Source organism: Embiotoca jacksoni, unplaced genomic scaffold, assembly GCF_022577435.1.
Source record: "Embiotoca jacksoni isolate LCO1_2020_lvr unplaced genomic scaffold, fEmbJac1.0.p SCAF_9, whole genome shotgun sequence".
Classification (NCBI taxonomy): domain Eukaryota; kingdom Metazoa; phylum Chordata; class Actinopteri; family Embiotocidae; genus Embiotoca; species Embiotoca jacksoni.
This window is the reverse complement of record NW_027185447.1, coordinates 3,921,092-3,942,215: the sequence shown is the minus strand read 5'-3', so window position 1 is coordinate 3,942,215 and position 21,124 is coordinate 3,921,092. Positions and strand designations below refer to the sequence as shown.

Below are 21,124 nucleotides of genomic sequence, written 5' to 3'. Positions count from 1 at the left end.
TCATAATTAGAAGTATCTTTTTACTTTTTTTTTTTTTTTTTTTTTTTTTTTTTTAAATTATAGCCCTGAATCACTTGTCAACCTCATGAAAGGAGTTCTCTGCAGTTTGCTCAATCAAAGCTTTGTATTCATCTGAAATTCTCTCTCCAGCCATGGGATTTCCATATAAATTTCTTCTTTCACCCCTCTTGCTCCCTCTTATTCCCTTTAACCCGGTTTCTCTCTCTTTCCTTTGATCAAGTGCTTCTGCCAGGCTCGACTGCTTTGCACTGGCCTTCCTTTTAAATGCTGTTTCTATTGCTTTGCTGTCACAGATCGCTGGCCAGAGACTGGAGTAGCAATGGAGGCGTCTGCACCATGCACCACTCATACTTTTCCCAATGATGCTTATTGAAAAGGTGATTTTCTGCCTGTCTGGACCAGAGGAGCCAGCTTGGCATATAAAGCTCTCCTGTTATGAATAAAGCGAAATTGAGCCTATAAGACCAGGATTTCATGTGCGAGGTCTGATGAGGAAACATTCATGTCTAATTTTGCATATCATTAACGGGGCTTATTTCAGAATTGGGGAGTGAGCCCAAAGGATTCTGTCGAGGGGAAAACATGTTTTTGTCAAGATGTATTACCAGTGCTGGATCAAGTAGTTGATTAGTGATCCAACTGCATGTGCATATTTCATGAAGTAAGAACAAAGATAATCACATTATAGAATCAATAAAATGCACTTAAAGTTTCAAAAGTAAAATTCAAATTTTTGCTGAATTGCCAATTTCAGAAAACTAGTTTATATTATTATATATTTTTTAAACTATTGGTGAATATACATGCAAGTAGCATGTTAATGTTGATATGAAGCCAATTTTAAATACCCATACACATATTATTTGAGTATTGTATTATAATACAATATAATCACAGCCTTTAATCAGTATGCCTCTGACTTTAAAAAGCCTGCAGTTGATTTAAAATGCTGAAGGGAGAATACTATGGGGAGATCAAGAGAGATCATATTTCTCCCATTTAAGCTTCTTTTTACTGGATTCCAGTAGAATTAAGAATATAATTCAAAATCCGCATCCTAATTTACAAAGCTCTCAATAACGAGGCTGCATCTTAGATCTTATAGTGCGATATTATTCCAACAGAGCCGTTCGTTTTCAGAGTACAGGCCTTGTTGTGGTTCCTGTGAGTTTTCAAAAGTAGAGTGGGAGGCAAAGCTTTCAGCGTTCAGGCCCCTCTCATGTGGAATGAGTTGGGGTTCAGGAAGCAGAGACATCCTCTACAATTGGGCTTAAACTTTACTATTTGAGAAAGTTTAAAGCTAGGGCTTCTTCAGGTGACTTTATTCATCACATAGTTATGCTGTCATAGGCTTATAGGCTGCTGGATGACATTCCATGATGCACTAGCTCCTCTCCCCCCCTCTCTGTCTTTCACTCTCCATGCATTCATGTGCAATGCATTCTCTTGCTGTTAAAAGGTTTTTCCTTCCAGCTGTTGCTCATGTGCAAATTAAATGGTTGGGTTCCTAATGTTGTAAGAACTTTACTGTGTTACGTGCCCTGTGATAAATCAGGCTATGTTGTGATTTGGTGCTACAGGTGGCTTTACATCGCCAAGGAAGGATGAAATTTGTTACATAATGCTAAAGCATTTAAGGTAGTTTGGCATTTTGTAAATTGTTATGTTTTTATAATAAGATTTGGGAAGTGGGGAGACTACCTAGTTTTTGGAAAGAAGCTATGATTATCCCAATCAGGAAACCAGGCAAGTACTCATCAAATCCAATGAATTATAGACCAATAGCACGAATATCTCATGTAGGTAAGATTATGGATAGAATGATTACAAACAGATTAACATTTGACATGGAAACGAGGGGAATTATAACACCTCATCAAAATGGATTTCGGAAAGGTAGAGGAACTATGGACCCAGTTATTTGTTTGGAAACATGAATTTAAAAAGCTCAAGTGAATAAGGAGTCAGTAATGGCTGTGAAGGAGGGATTGTTGATTAAATTAAATATGATAGGAATAGGTGGCAGAGCATAATTGGATTAAATACTTTTTATTTAACAGATTCATTCAAGTCAGAAGTGGGACAGCACTATTTAGAAGATACCCAGTAGAGAATGGTATACCTCAGGGAAGTGTCATTCGTCCGATACTGTTTTCCATCATGATAAATTATGTTTTCGCTCAAGTTCAGGGTGATATTGGATGATCCCTTTTTGCTGATGATGGGGCACTGTGGAAGAGGGGAAAGAACATAAACAATATCAAAGGTAAAGTTCAAGAGGCTGTGAATGTGTTAGAAAGAAACCACATGGTGATTCAGGTTGTCTTTGGAAAAAAACTAAAACAGCCACGTTTACAATAAAGAGAGGAGTTGATGCCCAGATAAAGATGTATGGACAAAAGATTGAACACGTGAAAGTTTTTACATTTTTAGGTGTGGTTCAATGATAAATGAACATGGAATGATCATATTCAAAGGATAGTTATCAAATGTAAAACGATTTCAAATGTAATGAGGTGTCCAACAGGATCAGAATGGGGAGCCAGCAGATCTGCAATTAAACATATTTGTATAGATCTGATGAGATCAGTCCTTGATTATGGCTGTGTTGTATTTGGATCAGCTACAAAAACTTAATCAAAGACGGTGGAAGTGGTGCAATCCCAAGCTCTGAGACTCTGTTTTGGTGCTTTTCAAACAAGTCCTGTGTCTGCTCTCCAGGTAGAGGTGGGTGAAATGCAGCTGCATTTGAGACGCAAGCTCTTAACCATGAACTACTGGGGCAATCTTCAAGGACATTTTGGAGATAATCATCAACCACAAAGGTGCTTCTCCCATGTTGGTAAAGAGAAAGGGCCAAACAGGACTGTTTTGCATGGAGCAGTGAAAAATTAGCCAGAGACATGTCATTAAATCAGATAATATTCACCCCTACAGTACCGTTATCAGCAACACCACCATGTCTATTTCCCTCAGTGTCAATTGATAATTGTTTGTTGGAAAAAAAACCAAGTACTTAAAGATCTAGGTAATATTGCAGGAATGGTTGAGGATAGACTACAGACGACATATCAATCATTTACCCCAGTATAGACGGATGGATCTAAAGATCCTAATACATGTAGAACTGTTTTGCGGTCACCATACCAACTTTGCAATATGCAGTCAAAAGGAGAACATCAGACAATCTATCTGTTTATACAGTTGAGACGTTGGCCATTTTAACAGCACTGCCGTGGGTGGAAGAGGTTCAGATCAGAAGGGTCATTATCTGTACAGATTCCAGTTTAGCATTATTGTCATTACAATCATTCACACCTCAAAGCAGGCAGGATTTAATCAATGAAATATATAAAACAATGTTCCAATTTAAACATTTGGGTATTTTAGTATCATTTTTGTGGGTGCCGGCACACAAAGGGATAAAAGGAAATGAAAGAGCAGATAAATTAGCAAAACAAGCTTTGGAGTGTCAGCACAGTACAGACATTTTATTCAGCAAAGCAAAAGCTAAATCAATAATCCAAATAAACATTGTTAAAGAATGAGAGCTAAATTGGGACTCGGGAGACACAGGAAGACACCTTTATGCTATTTAGAGAGAAGCTGGCAAAGGGAGGACATCCAAAAGAAGCACCATGGAAGAAAACATTTTAACCAGACTTAAGGTTGGACACACAAGGCTGAACAAAACAATGCAATTAATAAATAAACACCCAACATGACAATGTGAGTACTGCAAAATACCAGAATCTGTAGATCATATCGTTTGTCATAGCCAGAAATTAACACTAGAACGAGACAGGTTAAAGAGGAAGATGGGAGTTGAGGAACTTAATCTAAAAGATGCATTAACTTTCGGGGCAGGGAGTGTATTGCAATACTTGAAAGAAATACGATTGAGTAAAATAATTTAGTTCACTGAATTGGTTCAACCTATATTTTAGTTTTGTTGTTGTTGTTTTTAATTTATACATTTATTTCTGTTTGTTTGTAAGTGGATAGATAACGCCGGTCCACACTCCTATACAGTAGGTGGCGGTAATGCGCCTTTCGCTGGATGCCATCCGCCATAAAACGTAGAAGAAGAAGAATCAGTCCGTTGCTACGACGACGAACAGGACTGTTTTACGGCAAGCATGTGTACGTTGGGAACTTGTTGTTAGCTGAGTAGCTAACTTAATCTGTGCAGGCTCGTCTTTCAAATCTCCAAACAAAAACAGTCTCACGGTTTTCGGCTTCTGACGTGGAGAAATGGATGTCGGAGAGCTGCTGAACTATCAGGTACAGAGTTCATCCCGCCCTTTAACGTGAAGAGGAGGCTAACTGAGCTAGCATGAACTTAGCTCGTTCGCTTAGTTGCGTGCCGCGCAGCCGCTCCCAGTCACACAGCAGACCGAGTTTAGTTTCTGCTTCTTGTTTACTGTTTTGTTTACCCCGTGAGTTAACCGTCACCGTCGTGGAGCTGCCTGTCTGGTTGTACAAACGGAGACGTACAGCTTTAATGGCATTGTTTGTCAAAAGACAGACCGTTTGATTGACGTCTCTTAACTGGTATGCCGTTGTCGTAAAAGCCCATTTAGTTGATGTGGTTGCGTTTGTTATACAAGACTTATTGTTCACACCAATCGTTAGTATTCATTCATTTTAAAACATCCTGATGCAGTGTTTCCATATGAGGCTTCAATGTTTCCATATGAAGCTTCAATGTTTCCATATGAGGCTTCAATGTTTCCATATGAAGCTTCAGTGTTTCCATACGAGGCTTCAGTGTTTCCATACGAGGCTTCAATGTTTGGATCTAGTCACGTTTCTTGAAGATGTTTCACATTCAGTATATAATTAATCTATTATCGAGTATGTACTACACCACAGTCATTTACAAATATTTATCTATTTATATAAATGTGCTACGGGCAGTAACTAGTTGCATAGAACGGAGTTACATTTTTAAATTACAAAATAAATGTAATTGTAATCAATTACTGAGAATTAAATATGTCATTAATTTACAGTTACTGTTCAAAATGCCATTGATTACAAAGTGGTCACATTTACATTTATGCCTTTCTCTAAAGCTGAACGCTTTGCCATCGAAATAACTCAACATCTCTGTCAATCAAATGTATTATCAACTGAGCATTACAATCCTTATGAAGGCAGGATTTATAGCTGGGTTGTTGTTCTGTACTTGATGCCTCATCTTCCAGCGGTTTTAATAATATGGGCTGATCAGTGTATATACCACATCATTACATTTCACCATCTCTTTTCGTGTTGCAGCCTGATCGAGGAGCAAAGCGTCCCAGGGAGGAGGATGGGGGAGCAGCAGGAGGAGATGAGGACTCCAGAGGAGGGAAGCAACAGAAGGGAGCCAGGGAGCTGGCCAGATACCGGGAAGCAGCATTGGGAATAGAAGGAGGTGTTGAGATGGAGGATATGACTGCGGACAAGAAGAAGATCCTGGAGAAACTGATGGATCAGGATGAAGAAGAACCTGAGGTAGAGGAAATTATTTCATAATTATTACAGAGCTGTAATATCTTTTCTTTGAAGTTTCATCTCTGTTCAGCAGAAACAATCTGGAGCTTTTATTTAAACATGCTTCATCCCTTAATCCTCAGTGGTTCACCAGCAAAGTGAAACACAATTAGTTATCGGCTTCTCTGTATCTTGGTTCAAGTATTCAATGAGACTGAGTTGTCAACACTTAGCGATTCATCACACATTATCCACCTCAAACTTTATTTTTGAAAGAACAAACGTGTGCTTCACATATTGTTTATAACTCAAAATAGATTGATTTTATTTACGGCGTATGACAATAGTGTTTCTTATCTTAGTTGCCTTGTTTTGAAGTTTATCTAAACTAAATAAGTAATCATACATCAGTGGGAAATTCAAGACGTGTTGCAATATTGCAATCATGTTTGCGTTGTTCCCATTGCATTCTGGGCATTCTAGAGTTGGATTTATACGCCTGCATCAAGGAGCCAGTGCTACATTCAGCAGGTTGTGTGTATATGTACTGAAGCTCTGATTTCGTAGCCAATGTGTGGCTCCTCAAAATGAAACTACATATCTGCTGTGTGGTGGAGGAGATACCACGAGGACACAATAAGAAGTGGGATTGGTCAGCTTGGACCGCTTGTGTTTTCACTTACAAGTTTGAGAGCCAGTGGAGATCATTGAGGGTCACAGCAACAATATCAAGCTGAAAAAACACTCAGTTGGCCTTTTTATTAACACAAAATCATCTCCACTGCAAACCGAATGATAAAATGTAAATAGATCGGATGAACGGTAGCATGTTCCATAATGAAACCAGAAAAACCTTCTCCTCTGTGTTGGCATTACTTCAGTGCAAAGGCAAAGTATTCAGAACCAAAATTAGTGAGAAACATCTGCTTCAGGAAGGTTTCGATGTGAGTGTCAGTGCCAGTGTTGCCTCATTGTGTGGTGCAGTAGAAAACTGCACATCTATTATCCTGTTCTCCCACATTGCAGCCTTTTCAAAGATTCACATGGTCAAGAGCTACTCACAGCAAAGAGCTGCACTGTTCCATAATGTCAGACAGTTGTAGTGTCCTAACCTGTCATTATCTCTGGAGCACTTTACAGCCATCAGGGGGTCAAACATGTTTCCTTTTAAGTGAGATGATGCAGTCACATTTCTGATTCTGATTGAACAATATTTCTGGTCGCTGTGTTCCACTTATGTAACTATGGTGACTTAGACTTTGTTATGGCAGAAGCTGCTTCAATAAAATACTTTTCCCCTCTCACCTTATCTTCCCTTTTCCATCTTTTCCTCCCTTCTCCTCGCCTATTGTACTAATCAACCAGGCAGAGCCGGTCGATGAGAGCTCAGTGAAAAAAATGATCTTGACCTTTGAGAAAAGGTCGTACAAAAACCAGGAACTGAGGATTAAGTTCCCGGACAGTCCAGAGAAGTAAGCTCATTACTTACCACACTGTTTCACTTTATTGGTGGAGTTTGAAGGGTTAATTAAAACCTGTTATATAACCAATGTTATGTCAATTAAGCAAAAATTCATGTGGACTTCTAGAAATGTGTAAAACATTTTATGGTGAATTTATACTGTGTGCCTCAATATCAGCTAATTGCAATATTTCTGAACAATTAATCCAAAAACTGCCAAACTACCTCCAATATGATCTAACTTGAAAGAAAGGAAAACAGAACACTAACATGCGATCCACATTCTTTTTCTTTTTTTTAAACCAGATTCATGGAGTCAGAGCTGGATCTGAACGACATCATCCAGGAAATGCACGTTATCGCCACAATGCCAGATCTCTACCACCTGCTGGTGGAGCTTAATGCCGTCCACTCACTGCTGGGCCTCCTCAGTCATGAAAACACAGATATCCTTTCATTGAGAGATGGATTCAGAGTGTCTGTCACTCCTGATCAATTTGTTTTGAATTTGGAATTTGACATCGGTCTTTGATCGTATGTCTGTGCGACAGAGCTCCGTTATTGTCCAAATACCATTAGAACCATTGATCTCATGCTTACAATTGCACTCGAGCTTTATGTTCTTTCATCACATATGAACAGTGGCCAGTGGTAATGTTGATCCAATATAAAAGTGCACCAAATCTACAGATAAAAGTAGTCCTTAACAAATTTGAATAAAACCGGTTAAAAATAACACTGTGCAGCAATTTCAGGAAATGACTTCACCTTTTTTTTTTTAAATACTAAATGAACAGGTTTTAAGATTCTTGTTTTATTGAGTGCCACAAATGATACGAAAGTCAAAAAGTATTGAGAGTAAAGCATTGAAGGATTTTTATGGGATTTGTTGTCAATAACAAATCTAGACAATAATCCCAGCCATATCCTGTAACTGTAATAATATAATTACCACTAACATTAAATGGTGTAATTTATTTATTTATAAACATTTTAATATGTAGTATTACAATTAATTAAGAGTAGCTAAAATGAGGGAAAAGAAGAAATTCACCAGAAAATTTAAATAAATCCATAAAACTTTTGAAAGACGTCAAATCAAATGTAACAATTGAAATACACTTAAATCTGAGACCAAACTGTCAGTGGTTGAGTTGCATTCGAGGTCATTTAGATTTCAGGTTCATGAGGTGAGTGCCGTGTTAATTTTGACTGTTATGGGAGTGCAATGCTAAATCAGTTAATTATTCTTTTAATACAAACGTATCGTCCTTAACCTGAACCACATGTGGCTATAGCAGTCGTGGACCTGCTGCAGGAGCTGACAGATATCGACACACTCCATGAGAGCGAGGAGGGTGCCGAGGTGCTCATAGATGCTTTGGTGAGTTCAAAATTTCTATTAGTCATTGTTGATATTGATGAAGCAGCACTTTGTGGAGTCAATACTTAAGTTTCTGGGCTCTGGCATCCAAAGCAGGCAGAGAAGAATTGATTCCTTCGTCTTTACTAATGAATCAAAAGCAAAGCTTCAGGTGGCTCTCGCTTGCGTGCAGACATTTAATTTTATTTTTGGAGAAGCTGCTCACTGCAGTCAGTGGACTCTCTGGACTGAGTGACTTTGATTGTGCAGTGAGCACCACTTGTTTTTTTTGTTTTTTTAATTCATCAAGCTGTTGCCCTGAGGCTGTGGGGTCCAATTTTTATGAGACCACTTTCTGTCGACATTTGATACATTGTTTGTTGTTGTTACTGTGTTACTTTATTGTTACAGGGAGGCTGTGGCTCAGACGGTAGAGTGGGTTGCACACTAATCGGAAGGTTGGTGGTTCAATCCCCAGCTCCTCCTGTCCACATGCCCAAGTGTCCCTGAGCAAGACACTGAACCCTAAGTTGCTCCCGATGGTGTACCATCAGTGTGTGAATGTTCTCCTGATGGCAGCACCTTGCATGGTGATCTGTCTGATTAGTGTGTGAATGGGTGAATGGGAAAAACCATGTGAAAGCGCTTTGAGTCCGAAAGGTGATAAAGCGCTGTACAAGTACAGATCATTTACCATATAATTTTTTTCTGCTTCCACAAGTTAATGAATGATTATATTAAGAACAATGCTAAAATAGCAATGTGTAAAAAACATTCAAAGTGGGTTTTAGTAATACACATTATATTCGGATATTTGACACATTCTGTAATTAACTGGGAAACAGATCTGTAAACTACTTGTTGATTAATTATTGATTTATCATGTTTACATTGCTTTTAACTATGTGAGTTTGTGGCAGTCAGAAAAAAAATGATTTACAGTCACAGTGACAAGAACTTAGTCAAAGGGGCTTTTCAATGGAGTAGTGTGGATCGAACATTTTAAAGACTCTTCCAGTTTCACGCAAACATCGCGGAGCACCGTAACGTACACGGAGCGCAGAGAAGCCATAACCGTGGTGAGAAAGTATTCCAAGTTGCATCGCTTGATCAAAATCAGCACCTGAGTTACCCATGTTTTTATCACCTCTGGTCCTGGTGTGTCTTTGATTTCTCCACTTGAAACTTGAGCAGAGCTCACGTCAAAGTTTGTCCATTTTGAAAAGAAAGAAGTAGCAGGGAGCTAAAGTCAGTGAGTCGGGGTGGCGCGCAGCTCTGATTGTGTTTTTGTGCATTTTTAACACTCTGTGAGCGGGCGGATTGTCATGTTGGAGAACCCAAGTGCCATTGTGCCACAGTCCTGATCGTTTGCGTTGTATGTTTTCCCTCAAACGCCTCAAAGCATCACAGTCAAACTCCATGTTGCCGTTCTCGTCCTGGGGGATAAATTCATGATGCAAGATCCCACGAATGTCAAAGAAAACTCACCTGGTTGGGCTTCTGACCTGTTGTGTCTCTTTCAGTGTTGGACAGTGACTTTATGCCCTTCTGAAATGCCATTTAAAACTCCTCTCACGGCTTTTTGCTTCATTGGCGTAGGCTTTTTTTCAACAAATAATTTGATGATTGCTTTCTGCTCATGTGCACATGGTCAGTAGCACCCGGACCAGTGGTTACAACAATGTGTGTGACTCAGGTTCTGATGTTGATCAAGTGACAAAACCTGCAATACTTACTCACAAAGGTTGAAACGTTCCCCTCCTCTGTGCACCTTTCACATGCAACAAGAGCTCATCCTTTTTGATCCACCCTCATATAATGTCATCCGCATCATTGAAGCATCTCTTCTGCCACTTTTTCTTTTGCAGTTTTCTTTGTCATCCTCCAGGTGTGTAACATCCATCTCTGTCTCTGTTCTTGATATCCCTTCATATGCTCTGACATTAAGAGCGACACAAAGGTCAAACTACAACAATGTGCCTGTGTACCTGTAATTGAGAAAAGGAATTTTGTCCCTGTATCTTCATGCCTGTATCACCATGACACTTCACCTTCTTTTGGCTTGTTGTTGTGAATGACCACTTCACTCAGACATCTCTGAGCAGTCGGTCCAGGTATTTAACAGTTCTGGGTACTGAGTTCAAATCTGAACCCAGACATTTTACACATAATTTTAGACTCAGTAGGACTTTAATAAATTGTTTCTCAGCAATATCAGGTGTTAGTTCTCTGGACATCCATGGGTACATTGCAAGGTGGAACTGCTATTAGGTCATTTGAGATCCTATCAATCAATGTTCATTTGTATACAATGTTATGTATTATATGCATACATAATGTATCAATTCCATCTGAGTGGGAGCCCACAGTGTGAGATGTTGAAAACCCTTCATCTAGACTTACTCACAGAAAAGAGGAAATGCAGTGTAATGCTGTGAGTCATCCTTTTTATAAAAAAAAAAGCACAGCATTGAAACCCTCAGCAGTGTCACAAGCCCATTTGTCCACTGATGTATTGTTGGATTGTGTAAACTGCATATGCTTGAAGAGGCAAAAAGAAAGCTCAGTGGTACTTCTGACTCTTTTGTTGACTGGCTGGCTGTTTGGTGTCTGACGGGAAGAATTGTAGCAACCGTTGGACAAATGTCAGACAGAGCAGCTCAGGTGGCTTGGCAGCAGTCAAGATAAAGGCATTACATGAACGCAGTCCATTTACCATGCAATGGAGCGCCTGTAAACCTCACTCTTCTGTGCAGCTACTTCCAAGGGAAACCGTTTCTGGGCAGCAAGGGTTGGTTGAATCCATTTGTCTCGTCTTTGCTGTAACGCCCGCTGCACCTCTGTCCTTGCTGCCAGAAGGCCAGGTGCTATCCTTGATAAGATAAATCAAAATGATCCACGACAGTCTCCGATGGCTCATAAATCTGAGTCGACTGTCCGCCTTCTTTCATCTGTAATAGTACTTTTATCGGTCCCGTCGGCACCCCGCGAGCTTTGTTTGGTTATGATCGGTTTCCAGTTTGACTTGACTGATAACACTTGGACATTTTCAGAGAAGCTCCAGCAGGAACTGAGTTTGAGACTGAGATTTTAAAAGTGAACCATCACTTTGTCAGCCCTGTGTTAACTCTGCATTTTTCTCTCTGTGAAGTGTCAATTTTATTTCTTAAATGCCACATCATGTTTTTAAAGAGAACGATTCAGTCGGCAGACTTCCAACAAAGTGGAAAAAGTTGCGGTGAGATTAGAAAAGTGTCAGGAATTGATACTGGTGTAAAAGCTTTCACGAAAGGGAAGAAGTTTACAACCCATTACCAACAGTCATGCTTTATATTACACAGCCATCATTATGAGAATGAGAAACTTTATAGATACAAATAGAGTAATAGTTGTCCGCTACCTTCAAATATTTGGATATAAATTGGATAAATGTTTGGTTTCATTCCTGATGGACTAAGTCTTGATTTGCCGTAGAAATGTGTCCAGGCATTGAGTCTATCTTCATCTTTGTGTGTGTAGTTGGAGGGTCAGGTGGTGGCCTTGCTGGTGCAGAATATGGAGCGGCTGGATGAGCAGGTCAAAGAGGAGGCTGACGGCATCTACAACACACTGGGTGAGGAGATGTATACTAAGGTCTTTGCTTATCAAACAGGAAACTGCTTCCAACATATAAATAAACCTCAGTGACATATATCGAGTTTATTGTCTCAACAGAATCATATCATGTCATGTCTATGTAAGCAAAGGAGTTCCATATTTTCATTCCTGTAATGAGTTTTGTCAAGGTTGGCTTCACTGAGCTGCAGTAATGTAGTAATACAGACACTGTAAGGTTTAGGAGACCACAGCGTTGTCTCCTGGAAGACATGAATTAACTGAAATAGTAACAGAAGGACAGAAAATGCAGCTACAGTCATTTCACTGCCACCTGTCCAATATACGCAAAGAGCATCTGAATCAAATGGTTGAAAAAGTTGGCACTCTGCATTCAAACATTCATCATGTTTTGAACTGAATCCTAGACCAAAACAAAGCAGGTGCCAGGAGTGAAGTATGGAACTGTTTATGTTGTTTAGTGGAGGAAACCAAACTAACATTACAGGACTTATCTCAGTGTTTCTTCTTACTGTGCAATATCATGTTTTATTTACATTCTAGATGTTTTTCTTTTATTCCAAATACATCACATAGTTAAATATTTTAGGTTACAATAAATTAGGTTAGTGATAAATGTGTCAATTTTGTAATAGTAATGTTTTTTTCCCATTTATCACAAGTGTCCCAGTTTGCTATTAACAGCTGTATATGCATAGTCCCACCATATGTAGCCCGTAGTGTTGTTTTTCCTTCCGTCTTTCTTTCTTTCTTTCTTTCTTTCTTTCTTTCTTTCTTTCTTTCTTTCTTTCTTTCTTTCTTTCTTTCTTTCTTCCCTTCCTTCCTTCCTTCCTTCCTTCCTCCCCTCTCTCTTTCCTCTTCCTGTTTTTTTCTATCACATTGTAGTTGCTATCACTGGCTATGTCTCTGTCTAAATTGGGATGAAATATTTTCTGGAGTGCTTTCACTGCTTGCTGTCTGCCATGTTTTCTCTGACCCAAAACAAGCCCACATTGCGTGTTGTCACTGTACTCACGCGTCCGGGAGACTGTTGTTCATTTTGGTGGATGCTGGACAGTATTTACAGCGAGGTTTTTTTTTAAAGCCGAGTAATCAAATACAATTTTAATGATAATTCAAATGTGAACCAGCAATACTAACCATCGGGAAGTTTACTGCACGTTCTCATTAAACTAGTAATCATTTTACTTTCCCACTGGGCAAATTAACTTTACAGTACAAATATAATTAGTTTTTTCTACTTAAAAAAAATAAATAAAAGTTTTATTTTTAATGGCTGTTTGCTGCAAGTGTTGCATTTATTTCCTTTTGACTTTAGACATGAAAAAAAGACAGCATATAATTTACCCAGGGGGCCTCACTCTTGTTTATGACTAGATTCAACAGCACAATGAGCTGGGCATCTTCCTATGAGTCGTGTAACCATTAAAGACTGGAAGGGGCCTCATTTGCTAATCAGCTTTGTGTGTTTATTCACATTCAAAACACGTGGGACAAATATCTGGGAGAAATCTGGGACATTCGCTGCACATTGCAGGTTCTATACCGCACATTAGAAAAACCAGGGCAGAATATAAATAGTAACATTTTGAATATTCTGAGCAAGACAAATTTATAAAGCCGGCTTTGTTTAATGCTGAAACATGACAATCACTCCCAGAGGGAGGCATGCCTTGAGGGTATGTACGAGGCAGCGTTAGAGCTTTGGGCAGTGTAGTGACAGGGAGTCCTCGCAGACTTTGCGTTTGACATTACACAGAGGGTGTACATTGACTTTATTTGCATTCTTTCAGCTCTAACACTGCGTCCCCCTGCTGCCAAGTGTCCCACACATTTTCAGCGACGGTGACAGGAAGCCGTCAATGTCTAAGTTAATGTTTTGGCAGAGAGAAAGCACTTTTTGAAACAACTTACTCTTTTGAGGTTTCGCTCCTTCTCAAAGTCTGCCGTACAAGTTACAGAGAATTAGTGTCTGCCGAGAGGGCACGGGCCAGCAGATAGCTTGAAAAGTCATGCTCTGTATTTAGCCTCGCATGAATCAGAGTTTTCAGCCTCTCAGCTCTTTTTGTGTTGAATGAGTCTACTGAGATGAATTTTGTCTTTGTTGCCAGATTGAGGCCGAGTGTCAGGAGGGCTGTTTAGGTGTATGTACTTGGCTCTGTATGTGGGGTTATATCGTGGGAGCAGCGCTTGTGTATCCTCTGTTCAAGTTTGTGTGCGTGCACAGCGTCTGTGTGAGTTATCAAGGGAGCTCTCCGAGCTTGAATAAGCCTTTTGTTTGCCTTGGCTGCTCTCTGCTCTGAGCCCGCTGTCCTCCAGGATGCTGTCTGTCTGCTCTGTTTGAATCACTGATAAAGGCCCTTCCTCTCTCTCGCTCCCTCAGCACCCTTCCACTCCATCTCCTCTTCTGTTCCTCTCTCTGTCTCTATCATTTCTCTATCATCTGCAGCCCCTCTCTCCAGATGTTGCTCTTTTTTGTTTTATTTCATTTTTTTTTATCCTCTCACAACACTCTCTTCCTTTTGTGATCTTATGTCCTCGTTCATTCACTTCTGAGGTTCCTCATTCCCTCAGCTTTCCATCCCTCATCTCTATTTTGCCTTCCCTCCTCTTTTCTTTCCCTTCTGCTTTTCCTCTCCCCTCCTTCCTCTTTAATTTTCCTTTCTTCCTCCTCCTCTTCCTCCCCTTTTCATGACAGTCTCTATCTCCCTGTCCTCTTCTGCTTCAGTCTGCTGCTGTGATAGAGACATTAAGTAGCAGAGACAGCTTTCTAATTATATTATTAAAAGAGACTGAGACAGAAACCAAACGAACCCTCTATAAAAAGATGGATGTCATATTTCACTGGAAAAAGTTAATTTTGACTGATAGAGGGCTTTGGCCTTTGATTAAAAACCACTTTATTAAAGTGGTAGCGTGTACAAACGCAGGCACACCAACATAGAGTAAACAACAAAAAATTGTTTGTGCTTGTGGAAGCAGTGAAGTTTATAAGATGAGAGAAACACTGAAGAAGATATTTAATTTGGATCAGTCACGTCTGACGATGCCCGATCCGCTTAATAGGATCAGCATCGGTTTTGATATTGATCTGGCATTTCAGATCGGGGCATCCCAATTTATCTGATCCATGTCAGGAATGCTTTTCTAAAGTTGCTCAAGGGTACTTCAGCAGGGCGGACACCAATCTGGAGGGTTGAATTTTGACTTTTGATTTCCACAGCGATCATAGAAAACATGGCAGAGTTCAGACCAGGCCTGTGCACCGAGGCAGCCCAGCAGGGACTCATGCAGTGGCTGCTCAAGAGAATCAAGGTAAGAGCTTGAATATTGTATGAAGTTATTTTTAAAGCGTTAATATTTAGTCAATTAATTGATTAGCTGATTGATAGAAAAATAATTGTCAAATATTTTCATTAATTGTTTAAGTCAACATTTACGCGAAGAATTCTGATGTCCTGTCACTTCGGCTTCTCAGAAATGTGCTGCTTTTCCCTGTCTTTAGGTCCGGGTACCGGAATGTTTATGGCAGCGACTGAATTGCTTTGATACTATCTGCCATCAAAAAAAGGCCTTTTCATTTATTACCAAATTTCGATTCATAGGCTACATCTACACGAACACGTTTTTTATTCAAACACATAACTTTTGCTATGTTAACAGGAGTAAATCTCATCGGAGCCAGGGAGCCATTTGCCATACATTGGCTCTACTTGGATGGCCAAAAACATTTAGATACAATTACATATTTTCAATTTTGGTAAACTGAATGAAAATGATTCATTTCTGTATTCTCCCTCTGTTGGGTTGTTATGAATAAATAAATGTGTTTAGAAATGCCATTGCTGTATATGACTTATCAGTATACAAGGCAGAATCTCTGCTGAAGGTTAAAAAAAAAAAAAAAAAAAAAAAAAAAAATGCAGATTTTGTTGCAGAACACATGGGGCTTTTCTAATTCTCTGGAGAACAGAGCTTCTCAAGACGAGTGGTAATTAGAATTGGTCCTCTTTCCTTCTCCCTCTCAGGCAAAGATGCCGTTTGATGCTAACAAGCTGTACTGCAGTGAAATCCTGGCCATCCTGCTGCAAAACAATGACAGTAAGTGTGTCTCAGTAAATGGTTTGATGGCTCCAAATGATATTAGTTTATCTATTAGTATCTATTAGTTTATCTTCTCCCACCCACCTTTTTCTCTTTTCATTCCTTCCTTTTCTGTTTTGTTTTCTACCCATCTTGGCTTGGTTGATTTTTCTCTTTACCTTATTATGTCCTTTCCCTTTTTCCTTTTTTGTATCTCATTGTCCTTTGTTTCACTTTTTATCCTTTCCTCTTTTTTTCTCCCTTTTCTTTTCTCTCTTGCTTTCTCCATTACTTTATAATTTCATGTTTCCCCACTATCTTTTTGCTGTCTTTTCTATCCATCCACTCCCTCAGTAAAAACCCAGTAAAGCCTCACACAACTACAGGACGATAAGGTCCTTGTACAAGTGCTTCATTAATGATACAAGGCATTGATATTCAGTGAGAATCGTGTCTCATTTTGCACTCCTTTCCCTCCTCTTCACTGGTGCTGCCTGTATTCATCCTCTGCCTCCAGCCTTTCAAATACCAAAATAAAATGTAAATTTGAAACTGTTATTTTTCACAAAACAAAGTAAACATACCACCACGAATCATCACAGATTTATTAGTTAGTGGTTTAAAGTAAAAGTAAAAACGATTTCAATTATTTCAATGTAATTATTATTTCCGGTTATTGAATTTGACATAAGCCCGAGTTCTAAAGGGTTATATGTAAAACTACAGCATCTTGTCCCTGCTAATGAAAACCCTGTAGATTCACCATACTTTCCAAATGAGATGTTGTTGGCAGCTGTGAGCACCACACAGCGTAGATAAAGTAGCAAACGCAAAGTACACTGTGCAACTTCCTGATGTCAATTTACAGTACTTCTGGGCCCACTGAGAAGCAGAGGTGTGTTGTGTAATACTCAGGTATATGTGGAATAACTGGTGAGGGAATATATTTTTCAATCTCTTCATTTTCGGACTCGGTGAAGGTTCCTCGTGGACGATGCATTTGCCGGTATTTATGCTCATCTTAAGCCTCTGAAACACTCGTCATTCCCTCCCTGTTTCTCATTTTGTTTTTGGTTATCTATCCTTTTCTCCACTGGCCTGCCTGCCACTCCCTAAATGTCTGTTTTTTGTAGCCATCTTAATATTATCTCCCTACTGTCCTCCATTTTTATCTCTTCATCTTCCTCCCTCTTTATTTCTCTCTCCCACAGATACCAGAGAACTGCTGGGTGAGATGGACGGCATTGATGTGTTACTCCAGCAACTATCTGTAAGATTTTTGCTTTTACTCTCTATTTTTAGTTTGCTCTACCCACGACCCGTCATATTCGCCCCCATCCCTTTGAGGCACACAGGGGTAAAGCTGAATTATTTCTCAAGCACGAGACTCTTCAGAATCAAGATTTAACTTGAGCAGCATACTGTGGATCTGCTCCATCCTGCTGTTTTTATTAAGCAGCATTTTGGGGGAGGCAGGTCCCATTTTCCCACTTTGGCTAATATTTTTGTCACACTAGGTTTACTCCCTCTCCAATTAGTGACTAATTTTGCCCATTTTCTCAAATTATTCTCTTAAACAAGCTTAGAAACTGGTTGTTAATGTAGGTAATGTGCATGCCAGTGTGCAGCACACTGCTCCCTCTCTCAGAACCTTTCCTGCTTTTCCTCTCAGGTGTTCAAACGTCACAACCCGTCCACAGCTGAAGAGCAGGAGATGATGGAGAACCTGTTCGACGGTCTGTGCTCCTGCCTCATGCTGGCAACCAATCGGGACCGCTTCCTCCGAGGAGAAGGGCTTCAGCTAATGAATCTCATGCTCAGGTGAGGCTGCATACGAGAAGAAATGCCATCACTGAGACACACTCTGACTGAGGCTACTCAAAGGCAGAACATTGTCTTCTGGCACGGTTGGTTTGTCTCCTCGTTGGTCATCTGTCCACCACTTTCATCAAGACTGCATTAGTTAGCAGAAAGAGGTGGCACTGGGAGATCTTTCAACTCGTTGTCTGCCTTGTCTTACTAAGGATGCGGTCATGCTATTGGGAATGCGTTTTCCCATTTGCACCTTACATTAGCAGGGTTTTTCCTCATGCAGATACCCAGCTACATATTGCATGTTAATGTCAGGTGTAAAAAGGGTAATAGTCTTGTTTTCCCTCTGCACCAGTCAGATTTCACTGTCCTGCTGTTGCACACATATTTTAACCACCAGTTTCTCCATAAATTAGGTACTGGAAGCCTTTAAGCTCTTTCACATTCAGCCCTGTTAGTTAGTGTTGCTCACGCCATCTGCCCTGCTAATGTTTTTTATTTGAAAAAGCCCTGCTATCACTTACTGCTGTAATAATATGCGCAAGTTGTGATATTGACGTATTACCTGCTAAAAACCTAAAATATGTAGCATCAACTCATAATGAACACAACACAAATTCATTGTACATTATGTGTTGTTTGAAAGAGTGCTCATGATTTTGGCGCTTGTTTGGGCTTTTAGACTAAGGCTTAAATTTCTGCTCCACTCTTAAGTTTGAAGATGAAGTGACAGCCCTATAGACTATTGCTACTTTGACAGTTTAGTTCTGGCGACACAAGGTTTTCTCTGGGGTCATGTTTTGTAGTCTGACACCTGGAAAAAAAAGTCTAAATAAAACTTAGTTGAACCATCTTTGGTAGGTGAGTTATAGCAAGCTTTTATTACAGTTTAATTAATTAATTAATGGGCATGCTTATTGGGTTTAAATATAAGAAGCTAATTGCAAACTTTTATGCTAATATTAAAAAAAGCCTCAGTTTAATTTTTCTTCCAAAAGAAAAAAAATAACTGGCTCAGCACAGATGAAGCAGCAAGGAACTCTGGAAAAAAAACAACTTCATAAATTGGTTTAGTAAAGTGTGTTTGCGAGCTTGCGAAAACCTCTGACTTCAGAAACCTGGATGTTCGCTGCCAAACAGCAACCTTTGAGCTGCAAGCAGCACTTACACTTAAACAAATAACAAACCCATTTACATCGTGTAGTGGATTATGTAACTTGAGTGGGTGCATTAGTTGTATTGAGTTGAAGCAGGTGAGTTCCTTTTAAATTAGTGTGTGCATTACTGCTTTAATACCCAAATTGCAAACACAGTAATTGCTACATAACTACTAATCAGGCGTGAATAAATAAAAGTTAGCTACATTGTAGAGCATTTATTTTGCAACATGTTTGAATTCATCTAAGTCACAGACACAAAAAAAATACTTGTCACAATAATACAATGGGTGGATCAAAAAGTTCAGAAACTGCTCTTGTTGCACGACAACAGAAGCACCTTGACGAGTACAAAGAAGCTGAAACCTTTGTAAGTACATCCTTTAAGTTTTCTCCCTGAATCGAAATCCGCACCTGAGTTACACATGCTTTTATGAGAAATAACCTGGGCACGTCGGCGGTTTCTCCGTGGACATGCCCAGAGGGTGCACATCAACCTTTTCTTCAAACTCTGGAAACCCTCGAAATGCTTCAGGAAGCCTGTGGCGATTAATCAATCAGCCGGGAGAAGTGTTTTGAGTGGCATTCGCGTTTTTGGCAGATGTCACTGTCCAAAACGGAAACACATCAAGTGAGGCGCACAACCAGGAGGGTTTTCTTTGGCATTCCCAGGGTTTTGCACCTTGAATTCGTCCCACTGGGTCAGACTGTCAACACCGAGTTCTACTGTGATGATCTGAGACGTCTGGGGAAAACATTCTGTGTAAACGATGTGAACTGTGGCACGATGGCACTTTAGTTCTTCAACATAATGCGCCTGCTTACAGCGCATTGAAAATGCCCAAGTTCCTCGCCCAAAACCACCCAATTGTTGCTTCCCACCACCCCTACTCACCAGATTTGGCTCCCTTTCTGTTCCCCAATAATTTGTGACAAGCTTTGATGCGCCCTGTCTGCAAAATTTTCACATGCGTAAAGAAATCACTGACGTACCCTTGAATACTTAAACCGCTATAACCAGAGACACGGGAAGGAAGGGACAATTTCCAGAAACACAATTGCCTGATGTTAGTAAAATTATGGCCAGTAAGTGCTTCAGTGTCATAGGAAGTATTCTTTAGTGGGAAAATATTCAGTTTCGAGCCCAGTACGGAAATCTCTTGATACATAATCTGGCCCTCTCAGCTCACTTCCGAACTTATTTTCCTTCCTTCATTCTGTACATTTGTCTTCTCTATTACCTGGTGAGACTGGCAGTCCAATCAATCAACAGTTGGTGGAGCGCAGCAAGGCAGAGATGTGACCTTAAAGAATCCCAAAGACACATTACACATATTTATGAGACCTTCACAGCTTCTGAATCTGCACGCTGATAATCACATCACTGGACACGTAGATTTAAGGCGTGGATCAATATCTCATTATTGGAATGCAAAAACCTCTTTTCTATAAAATCATCCACCAGGGAGAGAGATAGAGAGAGAGCGAGGGAGACAGAAAGGGAGGAGGTGCAAGAACAGAAAGATATGACTTTGGGCACGTCACCACAACATGAGATGGATGTAGGACTTTGTACCCAACTTATGGTATCTTTATGGTACTGATTAAATTGCCCCGGTACTATTTACTATCACAGAAAAGGCCTTGTCATTTGGTACCAAGTTTGAATACCAAGACTACAGCTACACTAACAGGTTTTTCCATTAAAAACAAATTACTTTTGCTTGGGAAGTCGAGCTTCATGTATCGCTATTGAAAAGTTTTGAATGAAACCCTGCCCTAGATGGACGACTCATACATTGTCAAGCTATTAGCATGCATCCATCACGTACTCCCAAATTATTCCATTTACATTCCTCTGTTCATTTTTTCGTGGAAGCACTTGTCTTTTCTACCAATTGCTGAAAATTATTCTGTTGCACAGCAACAGTCTGTTGTTAATTGCTCCAATAATTTCAACACAACTTTACATAACATGATCATAATTGATGTTGACCAATCACACTTCACCAATTGGCATCGACATTGTTTTAAGAAGGTTTATGGAGCACACTTATAGGACCATAAAAGTTGAACACACAAGTATAAATCCAGTTTTATTGACTGCTATTGTTTGGACTTCTGTGGAAT

The 21,124-nt window shown here is 39.8% G+C and overlaps 1 protein-coding gene across 1 annotated transcript in view; it reads left to right on the top strand.

The window, feature by feature from the left end:
* Nucleotides 1–4,138: 4,138 nt before the first annotated feature.
* The window catches only part of ctnnbl1 (catenin, beta like 1), a 50,967-nt gene continuing 33,981 nt past the window's right edge, over nt 4,139–21,124 (top strand). The window contains exons 1-10 of the mRNA XM_069141260.1: nt 4,139–4,305; nt 5,305–5,523; nt 6,868–6,974; nt 7,271–7,412; nt 8,253–8,348; nt 11,847–11,940; nt 15,166–15,257; nt 15,971–16,043; nt 17,237–17,295; nt 17,698–17,846. Of these exons, the coding sequence (XP_068997361.1) occupies nt 4,276–4,305; nt 5,305–5,523; nt 6,868–6,974; nt 7,271–7,412; nt 8,253–8,348; nt 11,847–11,940; nt 15,166–15,257; nt 15,971–16,043; nt 17,237–17,295; nt 17,698–17,846 (1,061 nt within the window). The 5' untranslated portion in view covers nt 4,139–4,275. The remainder of the gene's footprint in view (nt 4,306–5,304; nt 5,524–6,867; nt 6,975–7,270; nt 7,413–8,252; nt 8,349–11,846; nt 11,941–15,165; nt 15,258–15,970; nt 16,044–17,236; nt 17,296–17,697; nt 17,847–21,124) is intronic.